The 27,601-nt window shown below is 36.3% G+C and overlaps 1 protein-coding gene and 1 pseudogene across 2 annotated transcripts in view; both read left to right on the top strand.

Annotated features, from left to right (window-relative positions):
• The window catches only part of LOC143857044 (disease resistance protein At4g27190-like), a 39,609-nt gene extending 15,618 nt beyond the window's left edge, over positions 1-23,991 (top strand). The window contains exons 3-5 of the mRNA XM_077367315.1: positions 21,803-21,806; positions 21,920-22,037; positions 22,152-23,991. Of these exons, the coding sequence (XP_077223430.1) occupies positions 21,803-21,806; positions 21,920-22,037; positions 22,152-23,991 (1,962 nt within the window). The remainder of the gene's footprint in view (positions 1-21,802; positions 21,807-21,919; positions 22,038-22,151) is intronic.
• Positions 23,992-24,088: 97 nt separating this feature from the next.
• Positions 24,089-27,251, top strand: LOC143857043 (uncharacterized; annotated as a pseudogene). Its single transcript, XR_013238443.1, has 4 exons — positions 24,089-24,135; positions 24,922-25,510; positions 26,506-26,615; positions 27,143-27,251. The product of XR_013238443.1 is annotated as an uncharacterized LOC143857043 (transcript).
• Positions 27,252-27,601: the final 350 nt, after the last annotated feature.

Raw genomic sequence — 27,601 nt, 5'->3', positions numbered from 1 at the left:
AATTTTAAAAAACCGAACCGAAACCGAACCGATTAAAAATTCGGTTATTTGGTTATAACCGAATAAACCGAATAACCGAATAGTGGGAGAAAAAGAGGGAAAAAAGCAAAATCTTTGTTTCGATCGGAGGGCTAGGATGATCCAATCGAAATGATTTTTTGAGCATAGCCTAATTAAGTCATGATCAATCAAATTGACGGTTTTGATCATCCTTTGGAGTGCCCATATCACATCTTTTTTTGAAAAAATAATGGTTTTTATCATTAATTCGGTTATTTCGGTTAACCGAATTTTTTTTGGAGATAACCGAAGCCGAAACTGAATAATCGAATTGCCAAAAATAAAAACCGAAACCGAACCGAAATGGAAAAAAACCGAACCGAACCGACCGAACCAATTCGGTTCGGTTCGGTTATTCGGTTTTAACCGAATAATGAACACCCCTAGTTTAAACTCAATTTTCAAAGCAAGTAGTTTGAATTATGGGGTTTTTACTCTGATTTTTTCTGAGATTTAAATACATTAAAAAACTTCTGGAAACCCCAAATTCCAGTCAAGTTTGATTCATTTTGACATCGATTTTGTTCTTCGAACGGTAACTCAGAAAATGGGTATTTTTCAAAGAATAAAATCCAATATATAACAAAACAAGTCAAGATTAGATGAAATTTGGTTTACAGTCATTTTTTCTAAATCAGTGGTATGTTTTAGAAACAATTTCATGGATTTTCAAAAAGTTTTGATATGAATTTCTAATTTGTTTTATAATAAAACGGCTTTGGAAATTCAAGGAAAACATTAATTTTTCAATAAAAATTGATTTTCTGGAGATATACTGATTTTCGAGTGCTGAAAGGAAGTAAATTAATATGATTCATATTTGATCTATATGATTTTGTCATGATTTTAGGATTATAGTAGATGTGCTTTATGATCTTTTCTTTTGAAATAGCCAGTTATTAATAGGTTTGGAATACGTAGCAGATCGTAATAAAAATTGATGAAATTCTTATAGTGACTTTTTTTCATGATTATTATGTTACTGTAACATTTTGAACTGATTTGGAATACGTTTGCTATGTGTTGCTTTGTAAAGTCACCAATCTGGCCTAATTTTGATAAAATCATTTAAAATTTAATTTAATTTTAAAAATTACGCAAAACTCCAGAAGATCGTAACTTTCCAGAATCCATCTAATCCTTGAGTTTCTGGGATAGAAACCTTAAAAATATATATGTTGCACTTTAAATCACTAATCTGGTCTAATTTTGATAAAATCATTTAAAATTCAATTTAATTCTAAACACCATGAAAATTTTTAGAATGCTGTAATTTTCTAATATGCATCTAATCCTTAAGCTACTTAAACCGAAATCCTAAAAAACTATTACTTCCTTTGTAAACTTACTATTCTAGGTTAGTTTGGATGCGAGAGTTGAATTCATAATCGTTTCCTCTTTGTGGTCAACCCTAAGCTTTTTATCATCTAAACTAAATATATTGTTGGCTCCAACGTCTCTGTCCTCAAAAAATTTGTGAAAAATGCAAGGCGACAATATATCATAGTTCATTTGCCGAAAAGCGAAGGGTAGAAAGCGCGATTCCCTTCCATGAATTCGAACTAAGCATGGAACTTGTTAACTTTTAGAGCCGTAGACTCTCCCTGAATTTTAGGTGTTAGGAACCCTTAAAAATAGAAAATTTATTAACTTAATAATAAATTTAGGTTGGGCAAACCCAAGTTCAAGTTGATCTTGAAACCGTTCGATTGCGGTCCCACCTCGTAGAAACCCTTAGAGCCCCTTTAGGAACACAAACGTCACGTTGTGTTCTAGGTCTTAGGGTGTCCTAGAGTTAGGAGTCCAGCCTCATCACGGCCTATTACTATTAATAGCAACTGAGCTTTACATTAGTTTCATTAGTCAATCCATTTTTTCCTATAGGACAAGCCTAGTTAACCTAGGATATAAGGCCCACGTGCATTTGTCTAAGGGATGTTTTGCACTTAGATAGGATCATATAGCATCTTAGATGGAGTCATAGGATAATAAAATCTACCCAACTTGAATTAAATAATTTTCCTAAAACTATTGAAACAGTCTATCAAGTCTAGATCGGTGTCCTAGATGTCTTAGGCATGTAGCTTAGTTTAGGCCACCGAATCACGTCAACTCTTATCCTACTGAGGCTTGGGTACGTAGGCAGCTTGGATGTTTGGACGGCATTCCTTGAACGAGTCGGCCCTACACACTTCAGTAGGGTTTTCCGTGTTTTATTTTATTTCTTTATCATTTTTCAACCCTAAATTAAAGTGATTAAATCACTTAGGATTTTCTTCAAAATTAGAACTTATGAGAACTTTCACATAGATCGAACCAAACAAATCATGAGAATCAAAAGACGCATCTAGGAACCACATCGAGATTAGGTTTTAAGATGCATGTCACATAGATCACATTAAGAGAGTTTAAATGAGCCTTTTAAAAGAAATTTAAATGAGTTAATCTTTGGAATTGAAGACCGGATTATCGGGCAAGAATGGTGCATGTTGTGGTAATCCCACATACCTTCCATTCTCGTAATCAGGTAACGAATCTAGACTTCTAGGACCGCAAATCATTGCAGTGTCACTTATGGGTCCTAGGTCTCTTACCTAGGTGGCGACCCTGATTCTTCTCTTTTGTGTGAAATTCGGATTGCTTTAGTGATCCCAAGTTCATAAAAAAGATGACTTATATTAATAATAAAAGGCACACGCCATTCGCGTGGGATACGAGAGACCGAAAGAAGATGGGCGGGTCGTGCCCCCTCTCGCGGGATCGGGTCCCACAGTTGGACTCTTCGTTTTGCATACTTTCCGATGAACCTAAATTGCTTGGTTTTGGGAGATAAAATTTCCTTTGGTTTGCCAAGAAAGGGCAGGTGCTGTGGAAAAACATGCATTTTGGTTGCCGAAAAGGGCGGGTGTTATAAAAACAATCTTTTCGGTTGTTCCTCCTGGATAACAAGGCTTTTCAAAACTCATTCCCTTCTATAAATACCTTAAAGAGATATTGAGAGAAACACTACTGGTGCTCTGAGATTCGTCATAAGGTTCTTCCTCGCGACACCTATCATTAATACTGCCTTGACAAAATTGGGTGTCTACAATTAGGTACAGGTACCGTACCTTGAATGGCCATCCGTGAAAGTCACGAAGTAGACAAACCCTCCTCTCGCAGGATGAGAAAGAGGACCACATACATCCGTATGTATCAATTCCACTACACTTCTGCTTCTTCCATTCTTGCCCTTGAAGGGAATTTTAGTCATTTTGCCTTGGAGACATGGCTCACAAGTTAGAAAGGGTTCCACTTGGATTGAATCCAATGGACCATCTTTCACTAACCTTGTGATCCGCTCTAGGCCAATATGACCCGATCAAAGATGCCAAAGATGTGTTGGAATTACCATGTCTCTTGCCCTTTTGAGGTTTGGAACATCACTACTCGGAATATTCTCAACATTGCTCACATTCTCTAAGGCGTTTATTAAGTATAGGCCATGACTCATTGTACCTTCCACAATTAAGGAATTTTCCTTTTTAATTAAAACAGAACTTTTATTAAAACTAGTAGATTATCCATCATCAAATAATTTTGAAACTGAAATTAAATTCCTTCTTATTGAAGGTACATAGAAACAATCCTTTAATATTAAATAACCGCCTGAGAATGTCAAAACGTAATCTCCTATAGCTTGGAAAACAACTATTGCTTCAGTTCCAACCTGAAGGGTGAGCTCGCCTTCAGTCAACCTTTTGATTTTCCTGAACCCCAGCAACATATTGCAAATGTGTGAGGTCGAACCAGTGTCAACACACCAGGAAAATGCAGGACCAATCATATTGGTTTCAGCAATAAAAACTTGCAACATACCTGAGGTAGGCTTGTTGCTCTATTTGGTAGCTAGATAGCTCCTGCAATTCTGCTTCCAATGTCCAGGTTTTCCACAACGGAAGCATCCGTCTTTGCCCTTGGTTAACTTCTTTTTTTAAGTGATTCTTATTCTTTACCAATGGCTTGTTCTTCTTAGAGCCTTGGCCTTTTGGTCTTCCTTTTCTTTTACCTTTAGGCTTAGGTGCTGAGGGTACATTACCCTCTGCAAGGAAGGCCCTTTCCTTATTACTCTTTCGCAGATCCTCAGCTGTCTGAAGTTGATTCATTAGCTCTGTCAAGGTTATTGTCATTTTGTTCATGTGGTAAGTAATAACAAACTCTATGAATGACCCACATAGGGAAGACAAGACAATGTCGATCTGCGTCTCAGCATCCATGATGGCCCCCAAGATGCCGAGCTCGTTTAGATAGCCCACCATCTTTAGCATGCGGTCCCTAACTGGGGTTCCCTCTACCATCTTGGTGGATAGTAGGCCTCTAATCACCAACAGCCTAGCGCTTAGGTAAAGTCCACACAAATGAAGAGATTCTGAACAAGTTACTTCGATCACTCCCCGCTCCTTAAGATCCGAAGATCACCGCTATTGAAGAAGCAAAGAATCTCGACACCATCCTTCTAGAAGAACTTGTTGGGTCTCTCATCACCCACAAGTAAATACCTTAAAGTTACCTAACAAGTGCTTGTAGAAGGAAAGGGTTAAGATATTACCAATGATTCACAAGATGAAAGAGAGTAGAAGGCACACCAAATGAACACCACAATTTATAGTGGTTCAGTCTACTCAAGAAACCTACTCCACTCTTCTTGAGGTCGCACTCAAGGATTTCCACTATCCGAAGACCACACAACGCCCGGCTTCAAGGCTCCTTACAAATACCGAGTCTTTAAACTCACCGAGTCTTTAAACTCAACGAGTCTTTAAACTCAACAAGGGTCACAACCCTTCTCTTACAATGGTAGAAAGAAAGTAAATGCTCTCAAGCCTCTTCAATAGGCAAGTACAAATGTAATGGCACAATAATCACTCTTGCTTCACCCAAAATGTAAACCCTAAAGATTTTCTCTTGGAAGATTAAATGTAATGGCACTAGAGAGAATTAACTGAGTGTAAATCTCACAATCAATCGAAAGATAAGGTTGGTGAGAGTTAAAAAGCTTTTGAAGATGGTGGCTAGGGTTTTTAGAACACAAGAGTTGGTTTTTAGGGTTCCAAAAGTTGTTTATATACCAAGAGAAACAAAACCCTAATTTTTGGCTTTCAAATGTGTCGCGGACGAAGTCCTGGACGTCAGCCAAAAATAGCCATTTTAAATTCCAGACGCACGCCAAAGACCGTCTACAAACGTCCACCATATCCCGGACGACCGCGATTCTCTCGGTTATTTTTTTGTTAAAAACTTCATCTTTAGACGGATGTCCGCCAGTATCCCGGACGACTGCATTCTTCTCGGTTATTTCTTTTGAAATCCAAATGTTCAAACGGACGTCCATATTTTCCTTGGTTACCCATATTTGATTTTTTGAGGTGCAGACGGACGACCGCCAAAACTCGACGTTCGTAATTCCTTTGGATACTTAAAACTCATATTTCTTTAAGGAAATTCATTACGGACTTGGGTCAATTAGAAGGAGTGTGATTCCTAGAAGTGCCAAGTTCATTTAAACCTCCGTAAGTGCCAAATACCAATCAAACAAGAGAAATCATACAATCTAATCTTCATGAGTAGCAGCTTCTCTTCTAGGCTTCTTGAGTCTTCAATATTCTTCTTTTTGGCTTCATTTGACCTTCAAGATTTTGTGCGTCACGATTCCATAGGTCGCTTGTGATGTCCATGTTGTCTTGCTTGCCTTTAGTGTATTAATCATGTTCATCTCATAGGCAAACATCATCATCATAGGCAATCAATATGGGTTTGGTTACAATCAAAACAATGGTGATCGATAGCCTTCCGGCTTACAATAGATCATGAGGTATATCCTCTGTGAGTCCGGACGTTCTATCCCTACTATCCGAGGTTGTTAGTCTGTAGTGTTAATTAATTAACATAAGGACTATTGTGTAAAGATCCGAAATTTTGATCTACTCAATTGAATTTTTGATCTGATATTTCTTAATGGTTAAAAAGTAGACTTGAATACGAGTCCAACGCATCAAGTATCATCAAAATCTGAGAATCGGATAAGGAGATATGATTTTTACAAGTTAGGCTAAAAGTGTAGTCTTTTGCTGATTTTTATTTCGGGAATTATATGTTTTATTTCATAATGGCCCCAAAGTTGTGAGAAAAATTTATAGACCAAGATTAAATTTTTCAAAAATTATTTGGGTGTGTTCTAAGCATAATCAGTAACTAATATGGTAGTCCGAATAATTTTTCTCTCACTTAAAATATTCGAAAATTATGTTATTGTGAAATGGTTCCCGAAAACCACTATTTTGATCTTTTCTCTCTCAAACGATTTCGTTTCTACACGAAACTTTTTGTGGTGACTTCTGACATCATAAGTATTGATTATATCAAGTTTCTTTAGATGTCAATAGTTTTTATGGCTAAATAAAAAATTATTTAATTTAATTTCAGCATGATTTGATCTCTATTGGTGAAAATTGGGCAAAAAGGATTATTCGACTTCTATTCATGCATAAGATGCATATGGATAATATTTGTGGCTGTTTTTTTGTTTATTTTTACAGTTTGATATTACTGGAATGTAGCAATTAATAGTCTGTAATGTAATAATTAATAACTTTATTGGTTTATGTACTCCCTCTGGGGAGTTGTGCGGACAACTGGTTTTCCATAGAGAATTTCTTTTGATGTACATATTATTTAGGACATTGCAGAACACCAGGATAGTTTACTTTCATATTACATCAGAAGTAATGAAGAAAGAAAATAACTCTTGAGGTGGTCAATCAAAGAAGCAAAGAGAATTTGGACATGGCGATGCTTAAAGAAGGCTATAGATGATGGCGGACCTCGATTCTATCGATTCAATGGAGTTCGGATGCATTTTTCATGATTTTTACTAATCTAAAATACTTCATATAATGAAGTATATCAGTACCAATACCTTTGAAAAGTTGCCTTGAGGTCGGCGAATTTTTCCTATTGCGAATAGTTGCCCAAATTTCACCCTTAATTTTCGTAATATTAAATTATGGGGATTAACTAACTCTAAAATAGTTAGATAATTCTTAAATGGTTAGTGGGAGAATTTTTATAAATCCAAGATGTCAAAATTAAGCTTATGTATGTGGTTGTTTTACTTTCGTGGTTTGGATGTATGATGGATGATTGCATTTTTCGTTCCTTAAGTATGTATTTTCATTGGATGGTTTATTTTAGATGCATGCATAGGAATCAGCTTTTTTACTTAAAAGAAACCTTCTTTATAAAATATTAAGTTGTAAATGGGGATTTAAATAAAAAAAGATTAATCTCCATGGCCTTCCATCTATTGGTTGGCTAGTTTAGAGAACAAGACGGTCAAATGCCAAAGCAGAAGCCGATCTTGATTTTCTATCTAAAGTAACTCATAGATTCCTATAAGGATAAGGGATATCTAGAGTAACTAATTGATCCATTCAATTTCCTTAAATTCCTTTAATTATTTCCAACTTTCAAACATACAGTTTAACAACGCACTTTTAGGTTTCAAACAAATTTTCTTTTCCTTTCTATGTTCATTACATTCCTAAAGGTAGAATCTAAAATGTGAATTGTTCAATGGTCCATAACAACGATAGATGCCCCTTATGATTTATCAAATAAAATTTTAAAGTAGATTTAATACATACGAGATAGGTCTCTCTCTAAACACAGAACAAGGGATAAAATTTAAATGGTCACATTCTAATAGAATTCAGAGGGTTCTAACCGAAGGCATAGATCAAATATCAAAGTCCGCATCGTCAAAATTTGATAAGATATAAGGGATTCGAACGTGCATACAAGTCGATTATTGGAGTTCAATTGGTCACATTCTGATAGGATTCAAAATGGTTTGAGTTCTGAACATGGATCACTTAACTATTCTAAATGTCACACATTCATATTCTAATGGATTCAAAGGGTCGGGTCTCACTACTAAGTTCGAATGTCTTATGGTTTCTTTTGGATTACAAATATGCAAATTTTTTTTAAGTTTTCAAAATCTCATATTACAGGGTTTTGTTGACCCGGTTCAAGGCTAAATTGATTTATCCCGAGGTTTTTCTTTTCTCAAAATTTTCATTTGACAAACGGAGACAGGATAGTCACCTAAGAGGTGGAACGATGGGCATACTACGATAACTTACACTAGAGTTCAAATCCAAAACACATGTTCCTTTCAAATTTACCAAAGTACTAATTTATCTCCTCAATTAACGATTTGAGGTTGAGGCAAAACTTAGGGTTAGATTCAGATTATAATAATACACATAATATTAGATGAGATTGATACTAACTGAATTCGGTTTCCCTAATTTCAATGGCAAATTATCTATAGAATTTATTCAGATGCTACACTAATAATATTTGATCTGACTCAATTAAAGAGGCTTATCGGAAGGCAATCAAATATTTACCACATATGGTAGGAAATATAAAGAAAGATACAGAATTCTTATCGGATCGGTGATGTTTCACTATATTGGATAACAATCAACCATATCTTGGAGAGGATGTGCTCAAGACAGGACAAATCATTTAGATTCCCATTCAAAGAGGATTACAAGATGAATAAGGTGTGTATTTGTGATTCGAAGTAATCATAGAGCAAAATCAAACGGTGCCTATCAAGAAGAAAATCAATCCCTAACTTATTCTCATTCTCTAGCTATATCTCAAAACACTTGAACTAATCATATGCTCTCACACCAATATATTGAATCACAAATTCAACTAAGGGCTTCTAGTACACACAACTCACCACACCGTTCCAAACCCACGTGGTTAAATTATATGCTAAGCCAAATGCCTTCAGTTCAAATGAGCTGACTATATTGTCATATTCCATAAATAATTAATTCTCATACTAAACTAAGCACTCCATATGCTTATAAGCTTACCATGATGTCCCATACTAACACAACCAACTCACATGTGAAACCAAAGGCTCTATATCCTTATGACCGACTAAGCTATCTCACACAAGTACAACAAATTCACATGCTGAACCAAGCGTCCCCGGTGCATGCAAACTCACCATACCATCTCATCTCATTCCAACACGACCAACCCACATGCTGAATCAAGAATCCCGGGTGCACGTGAGTCTATCGTGTGGTCTCTAAATAACACAACTAATTCTTGTGCAAACTGTTAGAGTTAGTGCCCTAAAAGCCAGTACATTTCATATATCTTGTCACATTAAAATAATAAAGGAAATATTTCATGATATTTACTGGGTATTATCAGATTGAATGTGTGTGATGTGCTTATTATTATGTTGCACATATTCTTCCTTAGGTAGCAAAGTAGGATACTATGTTCAAGGATTCAAAGATACTAAGGAGCGAGGGGATATGGTATCCCAGTTCTTTGCAGACCCTAAAAGTTTCTGGTTGGGGTCGAGATTGGACATCTCCTCCTGTACACAACCAGCACCAGTCTTGTCTACATGCACGTGTCGTGGAGTGGCTTATCTCAGTCACTTGGGTAGTAGATCCTAAGCAAGAAGAGTGAGTCCGATAATAGGGATTGCGTACTGAACATGATCACATGCACTAGAATAGCATGTGGACAGGAGTTAGTAAGACTATTCTATCAGACAGGACCCCTTACATGTCCTTAGACCTGAGGGGTCATATTGGTTTGTAGAGCCAGCCTTGATTCTTGGTCTATCTAACCGTGGTCCTTCTAGGGGTCACTAGAGGGTAGTATTGGAGTCTTGGACAAACCCATGAGGCTAATAGGGATACTCGACATGGAATTCTCCGCCCCAATTACGGGAATATCATCTACTATTTTGGTCAGAGCAGTAGGCCTATAAAGATAGCTTGGCCAAGCAGATTTGATAAATGGTTTATAAAATATTTTATTAAAACATGTTTTTGAAATAATTTTGCAAATGCATTTGCAGGCCCTAAATGCTTGACTGGAAGGTATACCACGAGTGGGTCCAGGGGGTAGTAGTTGTCCATCCCCGTAGAACCCAACTCAACAGATGAAGAATGGATAAATGACTTGCACATATTAGATGTGATTAGGGGTACAATGATTTGACGGTCGTCCTCAGGGTTACGTCTCAATGGAGGCCACTGATCCAATACGATTGTAGTTATCGACTACCAAGCAAAATAACAGTGGGCCCATTATTGGGTTTGCAGGGTCGACCGTCGGAACCCTGCAACGATCCCACTCACAAATCGAATGACCCATTTATATCCTTTGGATAAGGGTCCCGCATTTGCTGTTTTGCACGGACGGATAAGATTTGTCACATTTGATGCGAGGGAAAAGATTTATATAGTTACTTTGGTGCATACACACAGTAGGATGCATTCGTAATACTCAAAGAGTTAATTATTAATTTAGGGGTATTTTGAAAATTATAGAATATTATGGATGGAGTTTTTATCCCATTGGATGAGAGAAAATAAGTTTATTTAATTAGAAAAATTAAATAACAAGTGTATGTTTAGTTTATGGACTCGTTTTACTAAAACAATCATAACTCTCTGACCTTTTGGCCAAAATGAGTGTGTAAGTACTAATTTTGAAGAACTTTTTAAAGGGATACAATTTTATAGTTTATGACTTTTCCAAATTCGTCCATCTAATAGTCCAAGAATAAAGTTGAAATTTGGCCAACATCGTTGTAGTGGGAATGCACCTGCGCTAGGGCAGGCCCCACATCCAAAAACGCCCAGCCCAAGAAAACTACATTTTTCCAAGGCTCCATAGGTTCCCACTTTGTGTTGGTTTCCAATATTCACCGTCTACTAGTTTTCCCAATTTGAGTCAAATTATGGGAGAAACTTTAGGAATTTATTAATGTAGGAAACCAACTCTATATAAACCATCATAGTACGTTTTTGGAGGCTAAAAAGGGATGAAAAATTCGTGCTCCCTCCTTGGAAAAACATCCAAGACTATCTCTCTCTTCTCCTCTCAAGTTTTCTCTCTTTATCTCCTAGTTTTTCAATTCTAGTTCAAATTGTTTTTGAGAAAACATAAAGCTCCAATAAGAAAATTAAAATTCCCATCCAAAAGTACTTATATAAATCAGTACATATGTCTGAAGAAAAGTTCTTCAACTTCCTTTTGCGCAACTTGAAGAATCCATCGTTCAACTTGCGGGTCTGCGGCGATCAGATCGTTTGTGGCCGTTCGAGGAGTAGATCAAGTAGAGGCTGATATTACGGTCAGTCACAGAGGTATTTTCATGTCTTATATCTTTATTTGAATCACCATCAGATCATCTAAACCCTAGGTTCCTGGGTTAACAGGCGAAATTGGCGAGAAATATTTTTGTTCTACACGATTTCTAGTTCCGCTGCGCATAACGATTTCTCCTGGGGGTGAAAACCCTTTCAACAAGTAGTATCAGAGTTAAGTAGGGAATAGATTAGGTTACTAACGAACCAAAGATAGATCATGCGGTTACCTGCTGTGAGCCCAGACGTTTCTCTCGGCTATCCGAGTTTCCTAACTTTTGTGTGATTTAATAAAAAATCGAGACTGTTGTGCAAAGATCTGCAGAAACAATCTACTTTCCAAAAAATTTGTGTTGATTTATTTTCATGTTTGGAAAGTACATTTGAATTCGAGTCCAACACATCAAGAATCATTGAATTCCGACTTAGATTATTCTGATGGTCATGGTATCCGGATTAGTCCTCGGTACAAGTCTAATTTTCAGTTTTCTTAACGAAACGATCTTGTTTTCGCATGAACTTTTTTATACTGATTTCTATGATGTTAAAAATTGTATTTATCATATTTCTGATAGAAATCAGTAATTTGGGTTGTTGGTTAATAATTAACTAACTTCAGTTTTGTGCGGTTTGATCGTTATTGGTGAAAATGGGCAAAAATGATGTTAGACCTCAAATCATGCATGAGATGCATGAGATATTCATGGTGAATGGTTCTGATATTTATATCTGTTATTTATGATGTTGCTGGTCTGTAATTATTTTAAAGTCCACAATGTAATTAATGTATTTTAATTTCATTGATGTACTCCCTCTTGGCACCTGCGGGGACGACTGGTTTCCCATGGAGATTGTTCTTGATGTATTGATTACATAGGCTAGTGTAGGACACTAGCATAGATTATTTTATGTTGTCCAAGACTTTTTGAGGATGAGATCGCTCTTTTGGAAATCGACGGATGGATTGTGGGAACCGCGGCATGGAGATGCTCCAGATTGTCTGGCGGGTGATGACGGAATTCAATCCAACAGAGGATGGACATGCACACTGATATTACAGACTTTTTTAGCTTCACTTGATGAAGCAAATTAGAGATAAAACCCTTTGGAAATTTCGCTTTGAGGTCAATGGATTTTCCCTAGTGAGAAAGGAATTCAAGATCAGTCCCCCATCTTAAATAAACAAAATCGGACATCTAATTGATTCTTATAAACCATTGAGTCCTTGAGTTAGGGTTCCAAAGAACACAAAATCAATCAAGAACATAGTTCTTACCTTGATTCACCCTTCCCGATTGCAAGACGCGATCTTCCTCTCTCTCTTCTTCTTGAAATTAGCTCCACTGAAAGGTATTTATAGGCTTTCTTAAGAAGCCCTAATCTAAACCATATCTTAACGAAAAAAGCGCCCCTCTTTAATGAGGGGGCAAATTTTCATTAAGGGGGTATTTTCATGTATTTACATTTATACCTGTCCATTTTTACCTCTACAATTCTAAGGGTTGGGATGATCATATGGTTTGCATAACCCAAATAATTTGGCCTGTACTGAATTTTAAGCCTAGGGAGTAGATAAGTTATCTACTCTAGGGAGTAGGAACTCTTCTTTCTCTCTCTAAGTTTTATATATATATATATATATATATATATATATATATATATATATATATGAGAACAGAGTTTCTGAGGTTAACCTCATATAAGCTTATATGAGGTGGCGCTCACAAAACATAAGGCGCCCATTTTGTTTGGATGATCCAAACCATTCATTTGGAAGGCCCCATCATAGATAGAGTGTGTACCGAAAATCAGCTCCATTAGATCATCCTAACCCCTCCAAAAGTGGAGGAAAAAATGGGCAGATTTGTGGGCAAAAAGTGTGTATCCATTGTGGGCAAAAATGGGTTAGGATGATCCAATGGAGCTGATTTTTTGTACACACCCTATCTATGATGGGGCCTTTCAAATGAATGCTTTGGATCATCCTAACAATGTGGGCCCCTTATGTTTTGTGAGCGCCACCTCATATAAGCTATATGAGGTTAACCTCAGGAACCCTTCTCTCTCTCTCTCTCTCTCTCTCTCTCTATATATATATATATATATATATATATATATATATATATAGAGAGAGAGAGAGAGAGAGAGAGAGAGAGAGAGAGAGAGAAGTGTATCTACTCGATTGAGTATATAACTTATCTACTCCATCAACTTAAAATATAGTGGGGGGCCACATTCTTTGGGTGATGCAAATCATTCATTTGATGGCCTTTACATATATAGGGTGTGCCCAAAAAATCAGCTCCATAAGATTATCCCAACACTTCGATATGTGGAGGTAAAAATGGACGGATATAAAACTTCTCAAATCTGTCCATTTTTTACCTCCACAGTTAGAAGGGTTAGGATTATCCTAAGGAGCTGATTTTTTGGGCACGCCCTATCTATGTGAGGGCCTATCAAATGAATGCTTTGGATCATCCAAACAATGTGGGCCCACTGTGTTTCTGGCCGACGGTATAGATAAGTTATCTACTCGATTAGTAGATATCTATTTAACCAATTATATTTAACAACAAAAAATACTTGTTAATGAATGTAAGGCTTTTATGATTGAAGTGATTTTTTTAGAGGAATGCTAAACTCACAGGAGCCCTTTGGCTCCTTGCCAAATAAAGGGTACAAGGGCTCTGCCATTGGTCAATTTCCATTTATGACAGTTGTGGTTGTAATTTTCTGTGACATCAAAAATGGAAATTGACCAATTTACATCATAAATGGAAATTGACATGGGAGAGCCCTTGTACATTTTTTTGGCAAGGGCTCCTGTGAATCTAGCATTCCTCTTTTTTTCTTTTTCTTTTTATCATAAGAGGTGTAAAGATAAAGAGTAACTTGGGCCTCATTATTATGTTCCAGTCCAAGCCCGTTGCAGCTGATCCCACTTGATTCGGTAGTCCTAGGCCCTTCACGCATTGTTGATATTTTCACAAAGAAAATATAAAACATTGATTTTTTTGTGCGACTTCATCTTATGAATGGAATATCCATTTTCCCTTAGGACTTTAACCAATTGGATCTTCTCAAATATTCTACAAGATCAACAGTCCAGATTATGTGAGAATGTCTCCATAGGAGCCAAAAAAATGACTGTTAGGATTGATCAGAACAGTGCTTGCACGCCTAGTATGAATCTTTGAAAAAATGTGACGGGCCATTGGGGTGCAACTCGGGTCGGGTTGGGTCGGGCAGAAGCTAACCCTAATCCAACCCGAGATAGCATTCCCTCAAGCCTAACCCAACCCAACCCGAGCCTCGGGTTGCGGATGGTCAACCGTAACCCAACCCGCCTCTAAATCGGGTCGCGTTGAGCTGAGTTGGTTTGGGTTGAGCCGGGTTGGGATCGAGTTCATCTACGGCCAAATAGAAAATTAAAAGAAAGAAAAACATAATCCTGAGAAAAGGAAGACGAAGGTCGGGTTCGGGTCGGGTAGGGTTGCCAAAGGCTCAACCCTAACCCAACTTGAATCTAAATTGGGTTGGCTTTTCCCAAACCTAACCCAACCCAACCCAACCCAACCCGAGAAAATACCAACCCGAGCCAAAATCAGGTTGAACCCGTCCGGATCGGGTTGAGCCTGACCCAAGTTGCACCCCTACGGGCCCACCAATGGGATCTTGCCTTGGGGGATCTTTTACAGGGCAATATCGTAATTTTATGTTCAAATTGGGTTACTCATATAAAGTGGTTTCTTTCAAAATTTCAAACAATTGCATCGCTCTCATTTGTAAAACCTCTCCTCTCTCTAATTCTCTTCCCCTGAAAGTAAAAAGAACACAGTATCTCTTCAGAAGAAGAAATTTAGGAACTCGATTTCTACTTCCAAAGAATTCCCCTATTGATTTTTAAGGTACCCATTTCAAGTCTCCTTCTCTATCTTTTTAAGAATTCCCCTATTGATTTTTCAGAATTCTGACAATTGCATTGTCAGAATTCTGAAATTTTGTGGTTCTCTTCATTGTTTTCTTTATCTTTTGTATGTTCTGATTAGGGTTTTGCACAATTGTTTCATGCTCGGATGATCTAATCTACTGGGCATTTTTTGTTCTTGGTTCTTTTGTAGTGTTCTGTTTGATAGTTGTTCTTTTCTCAGTTTGAATTTTATTATGATTTCATTAGTTCATTGATACGATATTTGTTTTGTTTGTCATTTCCATTCCATGTTATTGTTCATTGATATGATATTTGTTTTGCTTGTCATTGCCGTTCGATGTTATTCGGTTAATTGAATTCGCTGTTCGCATTCTTTTTCGTGCTCTTGTTTTTCTTTTTTCTCAGTTTTGAATTATTGTTATTTGATCAGTTTTTTTATTTGGCATTTGTGTTGTTTGAAAATATTCGATGATATTTGGCTAATTGAATTCATTGTTCATATTCTTTTGTCTGTTCTTTTTTTCTTTTTTTATCCAGTTGTTCTTTGATACAATATTTGTTTTTTTGCTTGTTTCCATTCGAATGCATTCGATATTATTCATTTAATTGAATTCGTTGTTCGCATTTCTTTTCTTATTCTTTTTTCTTTTTTCTCATTTTGAATTATGATGATTTGATCAGTTCTTTGATAAGGCATCTTTTTTGTTGGTCGTTGCCATTAGAATATATTCGATTAATTGAATTCGTTGTTCGCATTCTTTTTTTTTTCTTTTTTCAGTTTGAATAATTATGATTTGATCAGTTCTTTGATACTGTATTTGTTTTGTTTGTTGTTGTCATTCGAATATATTCGATGTTATTCGGTTAATTCAATTCGTTGTTCACATTCTATTTCTTTTTTCTTCTTTTCCTTTCTGTTTTTCAGTTTGAATTATTACGATTCGATCAGTTCTTTGATGCGATATTCTTTTTGTTGGTCATTTCCATTCAAATATATTCCGTGTTATTCTGTTCATTTAATTTGTTGTTCGTATTCTTTCTCTGTGCTGAATCCTTTTATAAGATTTTTTGTATTCTTTTTTCCCTGTGCTTAATCCTTTTATAAGATTTCTTTTCTATCTAATGCGGCTTTGAATTTTCATATATAATCACAAAAATCGAAACCTTATAAATTCTTGATAGGATTTATGCCAACTGTATTCTGGTACTGTGGATTTCTTCCACTCTTAAACACACATAGAGCTTTCACATATTTCCGAGTGACCTTTACTCTTTAGCTCATACCATGTAGAAATTCTATAGGATGATCATAATCTCAAACGAACAGGGCGTTAAGTTTGAGTCCAATAATCAGCTTTTGACTCACAATTAGTTCTAAAAAACAAAAAACAAACAGGGCCTAACTTCAATGTTGAATGTCATAGTATGACTTATTTGGATGTACATTAAAAACATTTTGCATCCTATAGATTTTTATATAGTTATTAATAATTATTTAAAATATGATGTGTGATTTTATGTAATGTCTCAATTTGATCATTCCTTCGAATATTTATAACCTGATTTGGTTTTTAGAAAAAAAAAAACTATTTCTTATTGGTTGTGTTGGTTAAGGACGTACTATCCAAGTAAAAATTGAGCGTATGCTGAAAGTGGTCGGATTTCACATCTATCATATGGATCTTGTGGGGCTGTTGGTGTGGTTATTATGCATGTGATTTTTTAGCTACTTTTTTCACGTGTTGGCGATCTTGCTAATAATAAGCAATGAAGTCAAATACTGATGGGGTTTCAGAGAAGGGGAGTGAAGGAAGCAAAGAATATGAGATTAACAATTTAACATTCAAGTAGCTCTGAGCATGTAGAATGCAATCACATTCATGGAAACCCCATCGATTCCTTCACTACAATGAAGTCTCCTTCTCTATCTTTCTCTATCTTTTTTCTTTTCTTTTTAAGCACATGCATTGACAGAATTTGGAAATTATGTGGTTTATTTCATTCTTTTCTTGAACTTTTGTATGTTCTGATTAAGGTTTTGCACTTTTTGTGGATTCTTTCGTGCTCAGACAATCTAAAGGATGAGCGTCCTCCAACTTCGGTAGTAAATCTTTAAATTCTTTTCCAAACCTCAACCAAGATGATTGGAAGCCTTTGGTCAATTCACCAAAAATAACAGAACACAAGTGTAAATATTCTTCTGCAAATTATTCGTTGATTGACATAAACAAGCAGAAAACAATGAAGGTGATGTCCTTATACAAATTTGTAGTACTAAAAGCTATAGATGGTATTTCATTAATGTTGCATTATCAAAAACAGATAAAGGAGGAAAAATTCAGGAAGTTCTACACTTTCCCCAAAACATAAATAAGACAAAAAAAAATCATTAGTTACCCAAACTTCAGCGCAACTAGGTCTATCAAGGAATATATTCCCCCCTTTTTTTAATCTATTTGGTTAGGACTTAATTTGAACCTAGATGGTCTTAAAGGTTTATAAAGAAAATTCAGGACATACGAGAAGTTCCTAGGCATCAATGAGCATGGCTATAGATCTACGTAATTATCTGATCAGAATGAGAACTGCATTAGATATTTTTTCTATGTGCATTCTCTAGGATTATTCTGAGATAGGTTTATTGCGATCCAGAATGCAATTTCATGGATGTTGAAAATAACTTTAATCATCTATGTTATTTACTGGTAGTTGGACCAATACTTTCGTAGTTAGACTTGCTGGGAGTAGTTTTATTTGTACATCGAGAATTACCAAGAAGTGGTTCATTACGTGTGACACTTCTGCTTAGATATTTCATGTGTGTTGAAATTTTTTTTCTGGTGCTTCTGGAATTGTAACTCAAAATATTACACCAAGTTGTGCTAACTTACTCATTCAGAGGCTTCAGTAAATATTTTGGCCATATGTAAGATTAATGGCTTTTTTTTTACAGCATTTTTTTCTTCCTTGTCGATAGCAGACTTAAAAAAAATTGACAGAAATGGGTGATTGCTTTTCTAGTCCATGAAATAAGTCGAATGAGGCACAGGTATATCTCTACATTCATAAGTCCTTCTCTTCTTATCTCTGTGCTGCAATCATATGGTGTTTCTTATTAGTTTCTTAATTCCAGCTATCAGTAATTTTAACCATTTGGATTTTGCAAAATGGTATCCATATGCTAAATATGTAGTTATTGTATCCATAGCTATAACTTATTGCCATTGTATTCATTAATTCTTTCATGTACTTTCCTGTTTCTAACAGTAGTTAATGTTGGTTTATGTTGTACATAATAGGGTTGAATAATCATTTTATTCATTTATATCCTTTTGTAATATGTGCACACTGAAAAGGGTGCTTATGTAATTTCCATTGATGGTAACTTAAAGATAACTTCATTTTCCCCCCAAATCATGAAGTCTTCGTCCTTAATTTCCATTGATGGTAACTTAAGATAACTTAATGTCCCCCTAATCATGAAATCTTCCTCCTCTTCCTCCTCCTCCTCTCTCTCTCTCTCTCTCTCTCTCTCTCTCTCTCTCTCTCTCTCTTATTTGATCAAGAATGAAGGGGTCATGACATCTATGACCAGATCTAGTTTAGATACAAACAGATCCACGAGGTGTAAACTAGATCATATTCTGTGATTTTCTTGGGTGATTTCTTTGATTTAAATCACTTTTGGAGGGTTTTTCACTTTTTCCAAAGGATTTGTTGGAAAGAATCATCTACGACCAGATCTGTTTTAGATCAAGGATCACCAAGCTTTCTCCTTCTTCGGGTTCGATTTTTTCATGTTGTATGTCATCTTCCTCATCATATATGAGCTGATTTGAATCATCAACAAAATTATCATCATTTTCTTCATCACCGAAGGCCACTACTTGCCTCTTTGGACAATCTTTGAAACGATGGCTAATTTGACCCCACTTGAAACAAGAATTTGAATTGTTGGGACGATTGGGTTGATTTCCAACTTGATGTGTAGGGGCTGATTTTGTAGAAATCTTGTTGTAATGTTCAGGTTTCGAACTTGCATCTCTACCATGTGAAGATTTATCGTCGGAAGAAGGATAGAGGCTACAAACATCAACAAACTTCTTGTTACCACGACGACCAAGTTTAGCCCCCACCTTCAAGGCTAGTTGATATGCATCATTGACACTCAATGATCGGTGCATCTCTACCTCATCGAATAGAAAACTTCAAACCATCAACATACCTTGCCACAAGTTGATCTTCACACTATTGATTATCATTACGAGCCATGAGTTTGTAGAATTCTTTAGTGTAGTCCAACACACTCTTGGATTCTTGGCGTAGGTTGTTGAGTTGAGAAAAGATAATTTGGGAAAAATTCAACAGAAGAAATTTCTCCTTAAGCCTTGACTTCATTTTGTCCCAAGAAGAAATCTTATGCTTTCCTTTCCGGATTCTCATTTCTTGAACTTTATCCCATTATGTTGAAGCGTAGCCACTAAGCCATGTAGCCACAAGCTTCACACGTTGGCTTTCGGGTGTCTCATTGTAATCAAAGAACTTCTCAATGGCACTAAGCCATTCAAGAAACTCTTTGGGTTGTTGACAACCATGAAACTCCGGCAAATCAATCTTGACGGTGTTGAAATGCGATAGAACCTTCCCGACCTAGCCTCCTCACGAGTATTGATGAAGTGATTCACATCGGATTCATCACTAGAACCTCCACAGCTTGATCCACCACGTTCACTACGAGCCTCTTAGCGTTTAAGACGCATGGTAAGTTGCTCAACTTGTCTTTGAAGTGCTTGAAGTTCATCATCTCTTTCATCTCTCAAATCTTCCATCATTTGGTTACCATGCCTTCCTCTACCTGTTCGTGCCACCATGAAAATCAAATCGAAGCTAGCCCAAGATTGTAACTTTGGCTTTGATACCAAATAATGCGGGTGCTTAAGAGGGAAGAAGAAGAGAAATTAGAACACAAAACACAACAAGAGAAGAAAAACCAAAATGGGAACAATGCTCAACCCAATTGATATTCCATCAATTACTTAAGTTTATCAACATCCAAAATCCCCTTTCAAGATGGTTTCTAACTCTTCAAATAAAAGAAAACTAAAGCAAATTCGCTCCTCCACTAGCTAGCTTAGGGACTAACATACCATTAATTGCATTGGAACTCACTAACTTTGACTATTTTGGGCACCTACAGACACAATCCACTAAAACTGCCATAACTTCCTAACCACTTCACCAATTTTCGAGCACAAATACTTGATGGAAAGATCTCAAAGATACCTACAACTTTGTAGTTTACCACTTTCCATAATTCTACCATTTAGAGGTCCAAAAACGAGGTAAAAAAACGGGCCTACAACATTACTGCAGGAATGCACCTTGGAGCTCCACCAAAACCACTTAAGCATGACATGGCTGCCATGTTGGCACTGCATCAAGAAGCTTCTGACCTTGAATCCTAAAATAAATCAAACCCTTCGACATATCATTGTTTACTTTAGTTTTCTAACTAATACCACACACTCAAGAATCCTATTTAACAACTAACTCTTTCTTCAACCTCTTTTATTCTTCATGTAACTATTCCGCCATGCCTATGATCCCGCAACCATATCTGTTAGCCAACTCTTCTAGGGGAGTGCCATAATTAGTGATGACTTAGAAGTTCTTCTTGTCGGATTTCTCCAATGAGTTTGTGTTGTTCTTGTTCTTTTGGTTTTTGCCTTTTCTTCATACAATTTAGGAGTGTAGTTTAGAGTGTCTATCTACAGATACAGAATTTGGATCTCTCTATACTATATTCAAGGGTAAAATAAAAATAATTAGCTATATTTTGATTTTACTTGTTGCTGTGATTTTAAAGTTAAATAATTCAAAGTGGCAGTTAAATTTTCATCATTTGAACTTTTCATTGTGAATTAGAAATACTAAAATTATAAAAAGCATTTTCAAACAATAATGAGATCAAAACATATTTTTTCTTTAAAATAATTAAATAGTTAAATAAAAATATTAATAAGGAGGCAATAATAATGTTTTATGGCGTAAACAAGTCGCATCTCTCTGTTTTATGCAACATATAATAGCATTTTTAATAGAAAATTAATTTTTCTAAAATGAATGTTGACAAATTATTACTTGTAAAATTTATAAAAACTAGGCAATTTATGTTATTGTTGAAGTCAATGACACTGAAGAGAAATAAATTGATGTTTTTACTAATGTAGAATAAAATAGATAATAAATGCCATGTTATCCTTAGTCACTCATTATTTTTAGCATGATAATATCTTCTTAATGGTTTGTGCTGTAGTACTACACTCCAAAAAATGGCTAGTCGAACATAAATGGGCAAGACAAAGCCAAGTTAGCAGAGTGTTTGGTTTTTTCGTTTGCATCATACAATGCTAAAGAACTAATTTCACAATAAAAAAGTTATTTCATGTTAACTACGCATTTTGGTTGTCCCTATGATTCAATTACAAGTCCAATTCATAATAATCTCATAGACTTGTTAACTTTTATTATTGTCATTTTGTTCTCTTTGTTCTTTTTGTAGAATTGTTTGTGGTTTCTTTGTGTGGAGAAGACTATGGACGCATTGATTCAAGTTCTCATAGATATAGCAAAGTGTTCCTGGGAACCTCTTAAGAAGCGCATGGACTATCTATTGAAGGCAATGTTGAAAATTTAAAAAGACGTCTGCAAGAACTTGTAGCGAGGAGAAACACTATACAGAATCGTGTAGATGAAAGATGTTTAAATGCTAATGTGGTCCTTCTAGAAGTTCAAATGTGGATCGACAGAGCAGATAAAATGATATTGGAAGCAAATCAAATAGAGGTCAATCCTGGAGAAAACATGAGATGCTTTAAGGAGTGGTGTCCGAATTGGAGTCGGTGATATAGGTTGAGTAAACAGGCAAAAGATAAGGTAGAAGCCATTACCAAACACCATGATAATGGAACATTCGAGAATGTGGCAACATCCCCGCCACGTCCAAGGGTAGAGTTACAACCTACTCCTTCAATTGATACTCTAAAGACAGTAGATTTGTCATTGAAGAAAGTCATGGATGCTCTAAAGGATGAAAATATCAGAATGATTGGTGTATATGGCATGGGTGGAATTGGAAAAACCACTCTTGTGAAAAATGTAAACAATAAATTGAAAGGGACATCAGCTTTTGAAGCAATTGTGATGGTTACTGTGTCTAAGGATGTAAAATTAAAAATCATCCAAGACGAAATTGCAAAGAAAGTGGGAATGGAACTCAAAGAGGAAATTGAATTCCTTAGAACAAGTAAACTAAGGACAAGATTAATGGGTGATAAGAAGTTACTGATAATCTTGGATGATTTGTGGGAAAGATTAGATATAATCAATATAGGAATTCCCTATGGTGATGAAAATAAGGGGTGTAAGATTTTATTAACATCTCGAAGCTTAGATATATGCCGACAGATGGGAAGCAAAGATAATATCCACGTAAATTTGTTGTCAGAGGATGAATCCTGGAATTTGTTTAGAGAGAAAGTGGGAGATGTTGTTGATTGTCGAAGCCTGCAAAATGTGGCAAGGATGGCTGCTCAAGAATGCCGTGGTCTGCCATTAGCACTTGTTACACTTGGGGGAGCACTAAGTGGTAACAACAATTTATCAGTCTGGGAGAATGCAGTAACCCAACTGAAAAGATCAGACCCGATATATATTGAAGGCATGGAGAAGGATGTGTATCAATCCCTCAGAATAAGCTTTAGTCATTTGAAAACTGAGGAGCTAAAACAATGTTTCTTGTTCTGTGCTCTATTTCCAGAGGACTTCAAAATTCCTGTGGATCGGATGATTAGATACTTGATTGCTGAGGGAATCTTGAAGAAGTTTGAGAATTTAGAGGAAGCAATGAATAAAGGATGTACCTTAATTGAGACCCTCAAGTCTTGTAGCTTGTTGCTTGAGAGTGAACAGAAAGGGGAGATAAGTATGCATGACATGGTACGGGATATGGCCATTTGGATTGCATCCAAAGAAGGTGACTATAAGTTTGTGGTGAAGGCTGGATTAGGACTCAAAGATTGGCCAAAAATGGAGAGGTTACAAGAATGTAAGAGGCTCTCGTTGATGATCAACAGAATAAGTAAACTTCCAGATAGAGTGGAATGCCCCCAGCTTCTAACATTATTGATGCAAGAAAGTAGTAATTTGGCAGAAATACCCGACAAGTTTTTTGAAACCATCAACGATCTTCGTGTTTTGGATATAGGGGACACGGCTATTAAAAGGATACCCCCATCTCTCGCATGCCTGCAGAACCTTAAGGAACTCTGCCTACAAGGTTGTTGGTCTCTTTCGACTGGCTTGTCACATGTCGGGGAACTGAAAGCACTAGAATCCCTCGATCTCTCTAATAACCGTTTCAGCCAACTGCCAGTGGAAATTGGAAATTTGACAAATCTAAGGAGTTTGGACTTATCATACAATCGAAATCTTGAAGTTATACCAAGAAATGCAGTCATATGTAGGTTGACTCGTTTGGAGGAATTGGATATGATTGGAAGCTTTGATGGGTTGGAGATTGGAGGAGAAGGAGAGGGGGAGGCCAGCAACGGCAATGCTATGTTGGAAGAAGTAGCGTCTTTAAAAGGGTTGACTAATTGGATAAAAGATGCCCACCGCTTTACCCAAGATGACTTGTTCAGATCTTGGAGACATTTGAAGAAATTTTCCATTGATGGTAACTTAAGATAACTTAATTTCCCCCAAATCATGAAATCTTCCTCTCTCTCTCTCTCTCTCTCTCTCTCTCCCTCTCTCTCTCTCTTATTTGATCAAGAATGAAGGAGTCATGACATCTATGACCAGATCTAGTTTAGATACAAACAGATCCACGAGGTGTAATATAGACATCTCTCTTTCTGTTTGGTAAGAAACTTTAGGTCTCTATTGATCATATTCTGTGATATTCTTGGGTGATTTCTTTGATTTAAATCACTTTTAGAGGGTTTTTCACTTCTTCCAAAGGATTTGTTGGAAAGTAGTTCAAATGAGAAGAAGAGATGAGAGCTAAAGAGATTGAAGAGTAGAGAGAAATATTCGTGGGCGAAAGCATGAGGATATAAGTGAGATTCTTTGCTATATGTTAACACATTTTTATTGAAAATGACAAAAATGCCCTTGTGAGGGTAAACAATGAAAAACAAAGAATTAAGAATAACAAATGAACTAACTATTTATGGTCATATTACAAGCCATTACAATATATTACAACACTTCCCCTAGAGGTAGGCCATATAGATTTGACATGCTCAGCTTGATACACGTATCCCTAAGAAGAGTAGCCCCTACAACCTTTGTAAAGATATCAGCAAGTTGAATTCAACTCGTAGTTGTAATATTTCTGTTTACTTCAATCTGGTGTCAAATTGAGTTGTATACACCCATTGTTGTGACAACACTAGTATCATTCTTCTTTACCTTGTAAGAGGGATGTTTCCTTAATTGTATAAAGACTTCGTATAAGGAGTTTGGTTACTGTATTTTTGTTGTCCTGTGACATATTTAGAACTTCTTTATGTTCTTCGCGTGCTATTATTTTGTGAGCATGATTTTAAATTTCCACCGGCATTGGAACTGATTTTCTTCATGTATCCTATTTAATTTTATAATTCCTTTGTGCAGACCCCACTCACAGGCATCGGAGCAAGGTGCCTCCTCAACTGGCCATACTCCAACTCCTGCAATCCCTACAGGTCTACCGGTTGATACGAATTTGGAAACATCTTCCCATGCTCCAACTCTTGCAATCCCTACAGGTCTTCCGGTTGATACCAATGTGGAAACATCATTTCGTGACACTTACCAAGCGCCACCTCATCCACTGCATATGGGAAGCCAACAGAATTTTCCTGGCGAGACTAGTGGCAGCAAGGTTGATGATCCAGATTTGGACGCCAACAATATTTTCCTGGCGAGAGTAGTGGCAGCAAGGTTGATGATACAGCTCTTGGACGCCGACAATATTTTCCTGGCGAGACTAGTGGCAGCAAGGTTGATGAGCCAACTCAGGCAGAACATTCCCAGCCCACTAGAGAGGCAGTAAGTGGGATGAAAACTTTAGAAGAATTCCTTGAGGAGCAGGGCTGGACAAAGAGTGACGTTGAATATATTGTGGGATATGTTGCGGGACCCACAAAGTTGCCTGAGATTGAACCTGAAAAGTTGGCACAACCAACAAATGAGGAGGATGTTTGCCCTATATGTCTTGAAGGTATTTTTGTCGTTTCCTATGCTTTAGAGCACTTCATGGGCTTTAATTTCATTATGATTATTGGCAATGGCCCTTATTTATTGAAATTTTTGTGTTAGCTAAATGCAGGAAGTCGAACATTTTTCTGTCTTTGGTTACTTCCTTTAATTTTTTTGCACGTACACCTTAAAATCTCACTATCTAATTATGTGTCTTTTGCTAATTAAACATGGAGGGAGAGAAATTAAATAAAAATATTGGTAATTAGTTCTCATTTAAGGGCATGTTAGTTTATCTCCCAGATAAAATGCCATTTAATTCTAATGGGGTTTCCCCTTCATTTCAGAATATTTTAAAGGAGAGATTAGTGTAATATTATTTTAAAAGTAGATTTATTATAATAACAATTTTGATAATAAAGTACCATCATGGAGATCACTATCATCATTAGGTGTCTTGCATATAAACCGAGAAGTATGGGTCACCTATGTTTTTGGTACTCTGTTAACCACCTAGTTTCTAATTTTCTGTTTTCAGCAAAGCTTTATTTGCACAGTATGTTTTTGGTACTCTGTTAACCACCTAGTTTCTAATTTTCTGTTTTCAGAAAAGTTTTATTTGCACAGTCATCCATCATTTTATATGCTTTGTTAGTTGCAACGTGTTCCATACTGAACACTACAGAAGTTAATTGCACAGTCATCCTTCATTCTGCTCCTTGGGTGTACATCATGTGTACTATCAAGTCTTTTGCATGATCCTTCTGAACTGTTAGGATTGTTGATATTTTTGGTTGGTTTGAAAAGCCTTATGTTTTAACCAATTAGCATATAAGATCACTCTTCGAGTATATTCTGAGTATGTTAAGTTCACTTTACGTGTTGTGTTAAGGTATTTTGAAACATTGAAGTACTGTGTCACTCTTTGTACCCACATCTATTTTTCATCTGGTCATGGCTATTAATAGCATTTCTATCTATTAACCAATTAGTGAAAAATGCTATGTATTCCTGCAGAATATACTGAGGATAAGCCGAGAATTACCACCAGATGTGGTCATCATTTTCACCTTGCATGCATTCTTGCTTGGAAGAAGAAAAGTGAAACCTGCCCCATTTGTGATCAGGTACACTTCACAAATCATTTTATATTTATTAGGTGACAACATGAAACTGAACTTAAAGGATGTCGTCTATTAGTTCCTTGCATAACTCTTACCTTGGTATTAGTTTTCTTAAAATTCTTAATTTACGGGTATATTAGTCATTTTCTTCTCAGTTAACTTATTTAAATTTTCTTGCTATGGTTAAAACTCAAAGCTCAAATTGAACTTGATGAGAGCCTGAGTCCTAGTTGACTTGAAAATTGGGAGTATTTGATCAAGTTTTAAGTTTAGAAAGCTTGCATAATTCTTAATCTTTTTGAGTACTTTGTTTGATTTTTCAAGCACTTATGGTCAAGGTCTTTCACTTCACACAAAACATCTCCCCTTCTGCTTGATTTAAGTTTTGATACAAGTGTGTGGAGTCTTGCTAATAACTGTTCTTATCCTCCTCATTTTCCCCATTCTCACCCTATTTCATTTTTTGATGGGAAATGCTTCCATCTGTGGCAATTGCCTTCTTCACAGAAAATGCTTTTATCTTGGTGCAGGAAATGGTATTCAACCATCCTTCGCAAATGGGAGACTCTTGAAGAAAAAAATATGGGATTTGGCCAATCAATGAATATACATAGATGGAAAGTTTCTTTGCTAGCTCATGACAGCAAAAATCAGCTATGTCATATTGTTTTCTTGGAAGCTCTTCTCTGATTGTTCGTGTCTTTGTGGGTTCAGTCCTTGAGGAACTAAAAATTCAACCAGAAATCTTTGATCCTCAGTGCTTGTCTATGGCTTCCCAGGTGAAAAACCCTAGTTGCATGGACAATGACACAAATACATGCAACCCAATGTTCATTTGTAGAACGAAAATGGTATATTCTGACATCTATGATTCTGGCCGTTGATTTGGTATTCTTTCATTTTTTTTGTACAATTTTTTATGGTGAACAGGGATGATGCAAAGAATTGTTTGTCAAATCTGAAATTGTATATGAATTTTTTTGTGGTAT

This window comes from Tasmannia lanceolata, unplaced genomic scaffold, assembly GCF_043159265.1.
Source record: "Tasmannia lanceolata isolate RefF3 unplaced genomic scaffold, GAP_Taslan_0.1 ptg000024l, whole genome shotgun sequence".
NCBI lineage: Eukaryota > Viridiplantae > Streptophyta > Magnoliopsida > Canellales > Winteraceae > Tasmannia > Tasmannia lanceolata.
Note: the sequence above shows the minus strand (reverse complement) of the source record. Positions and strands in the feature narration are given on the sequence as shown.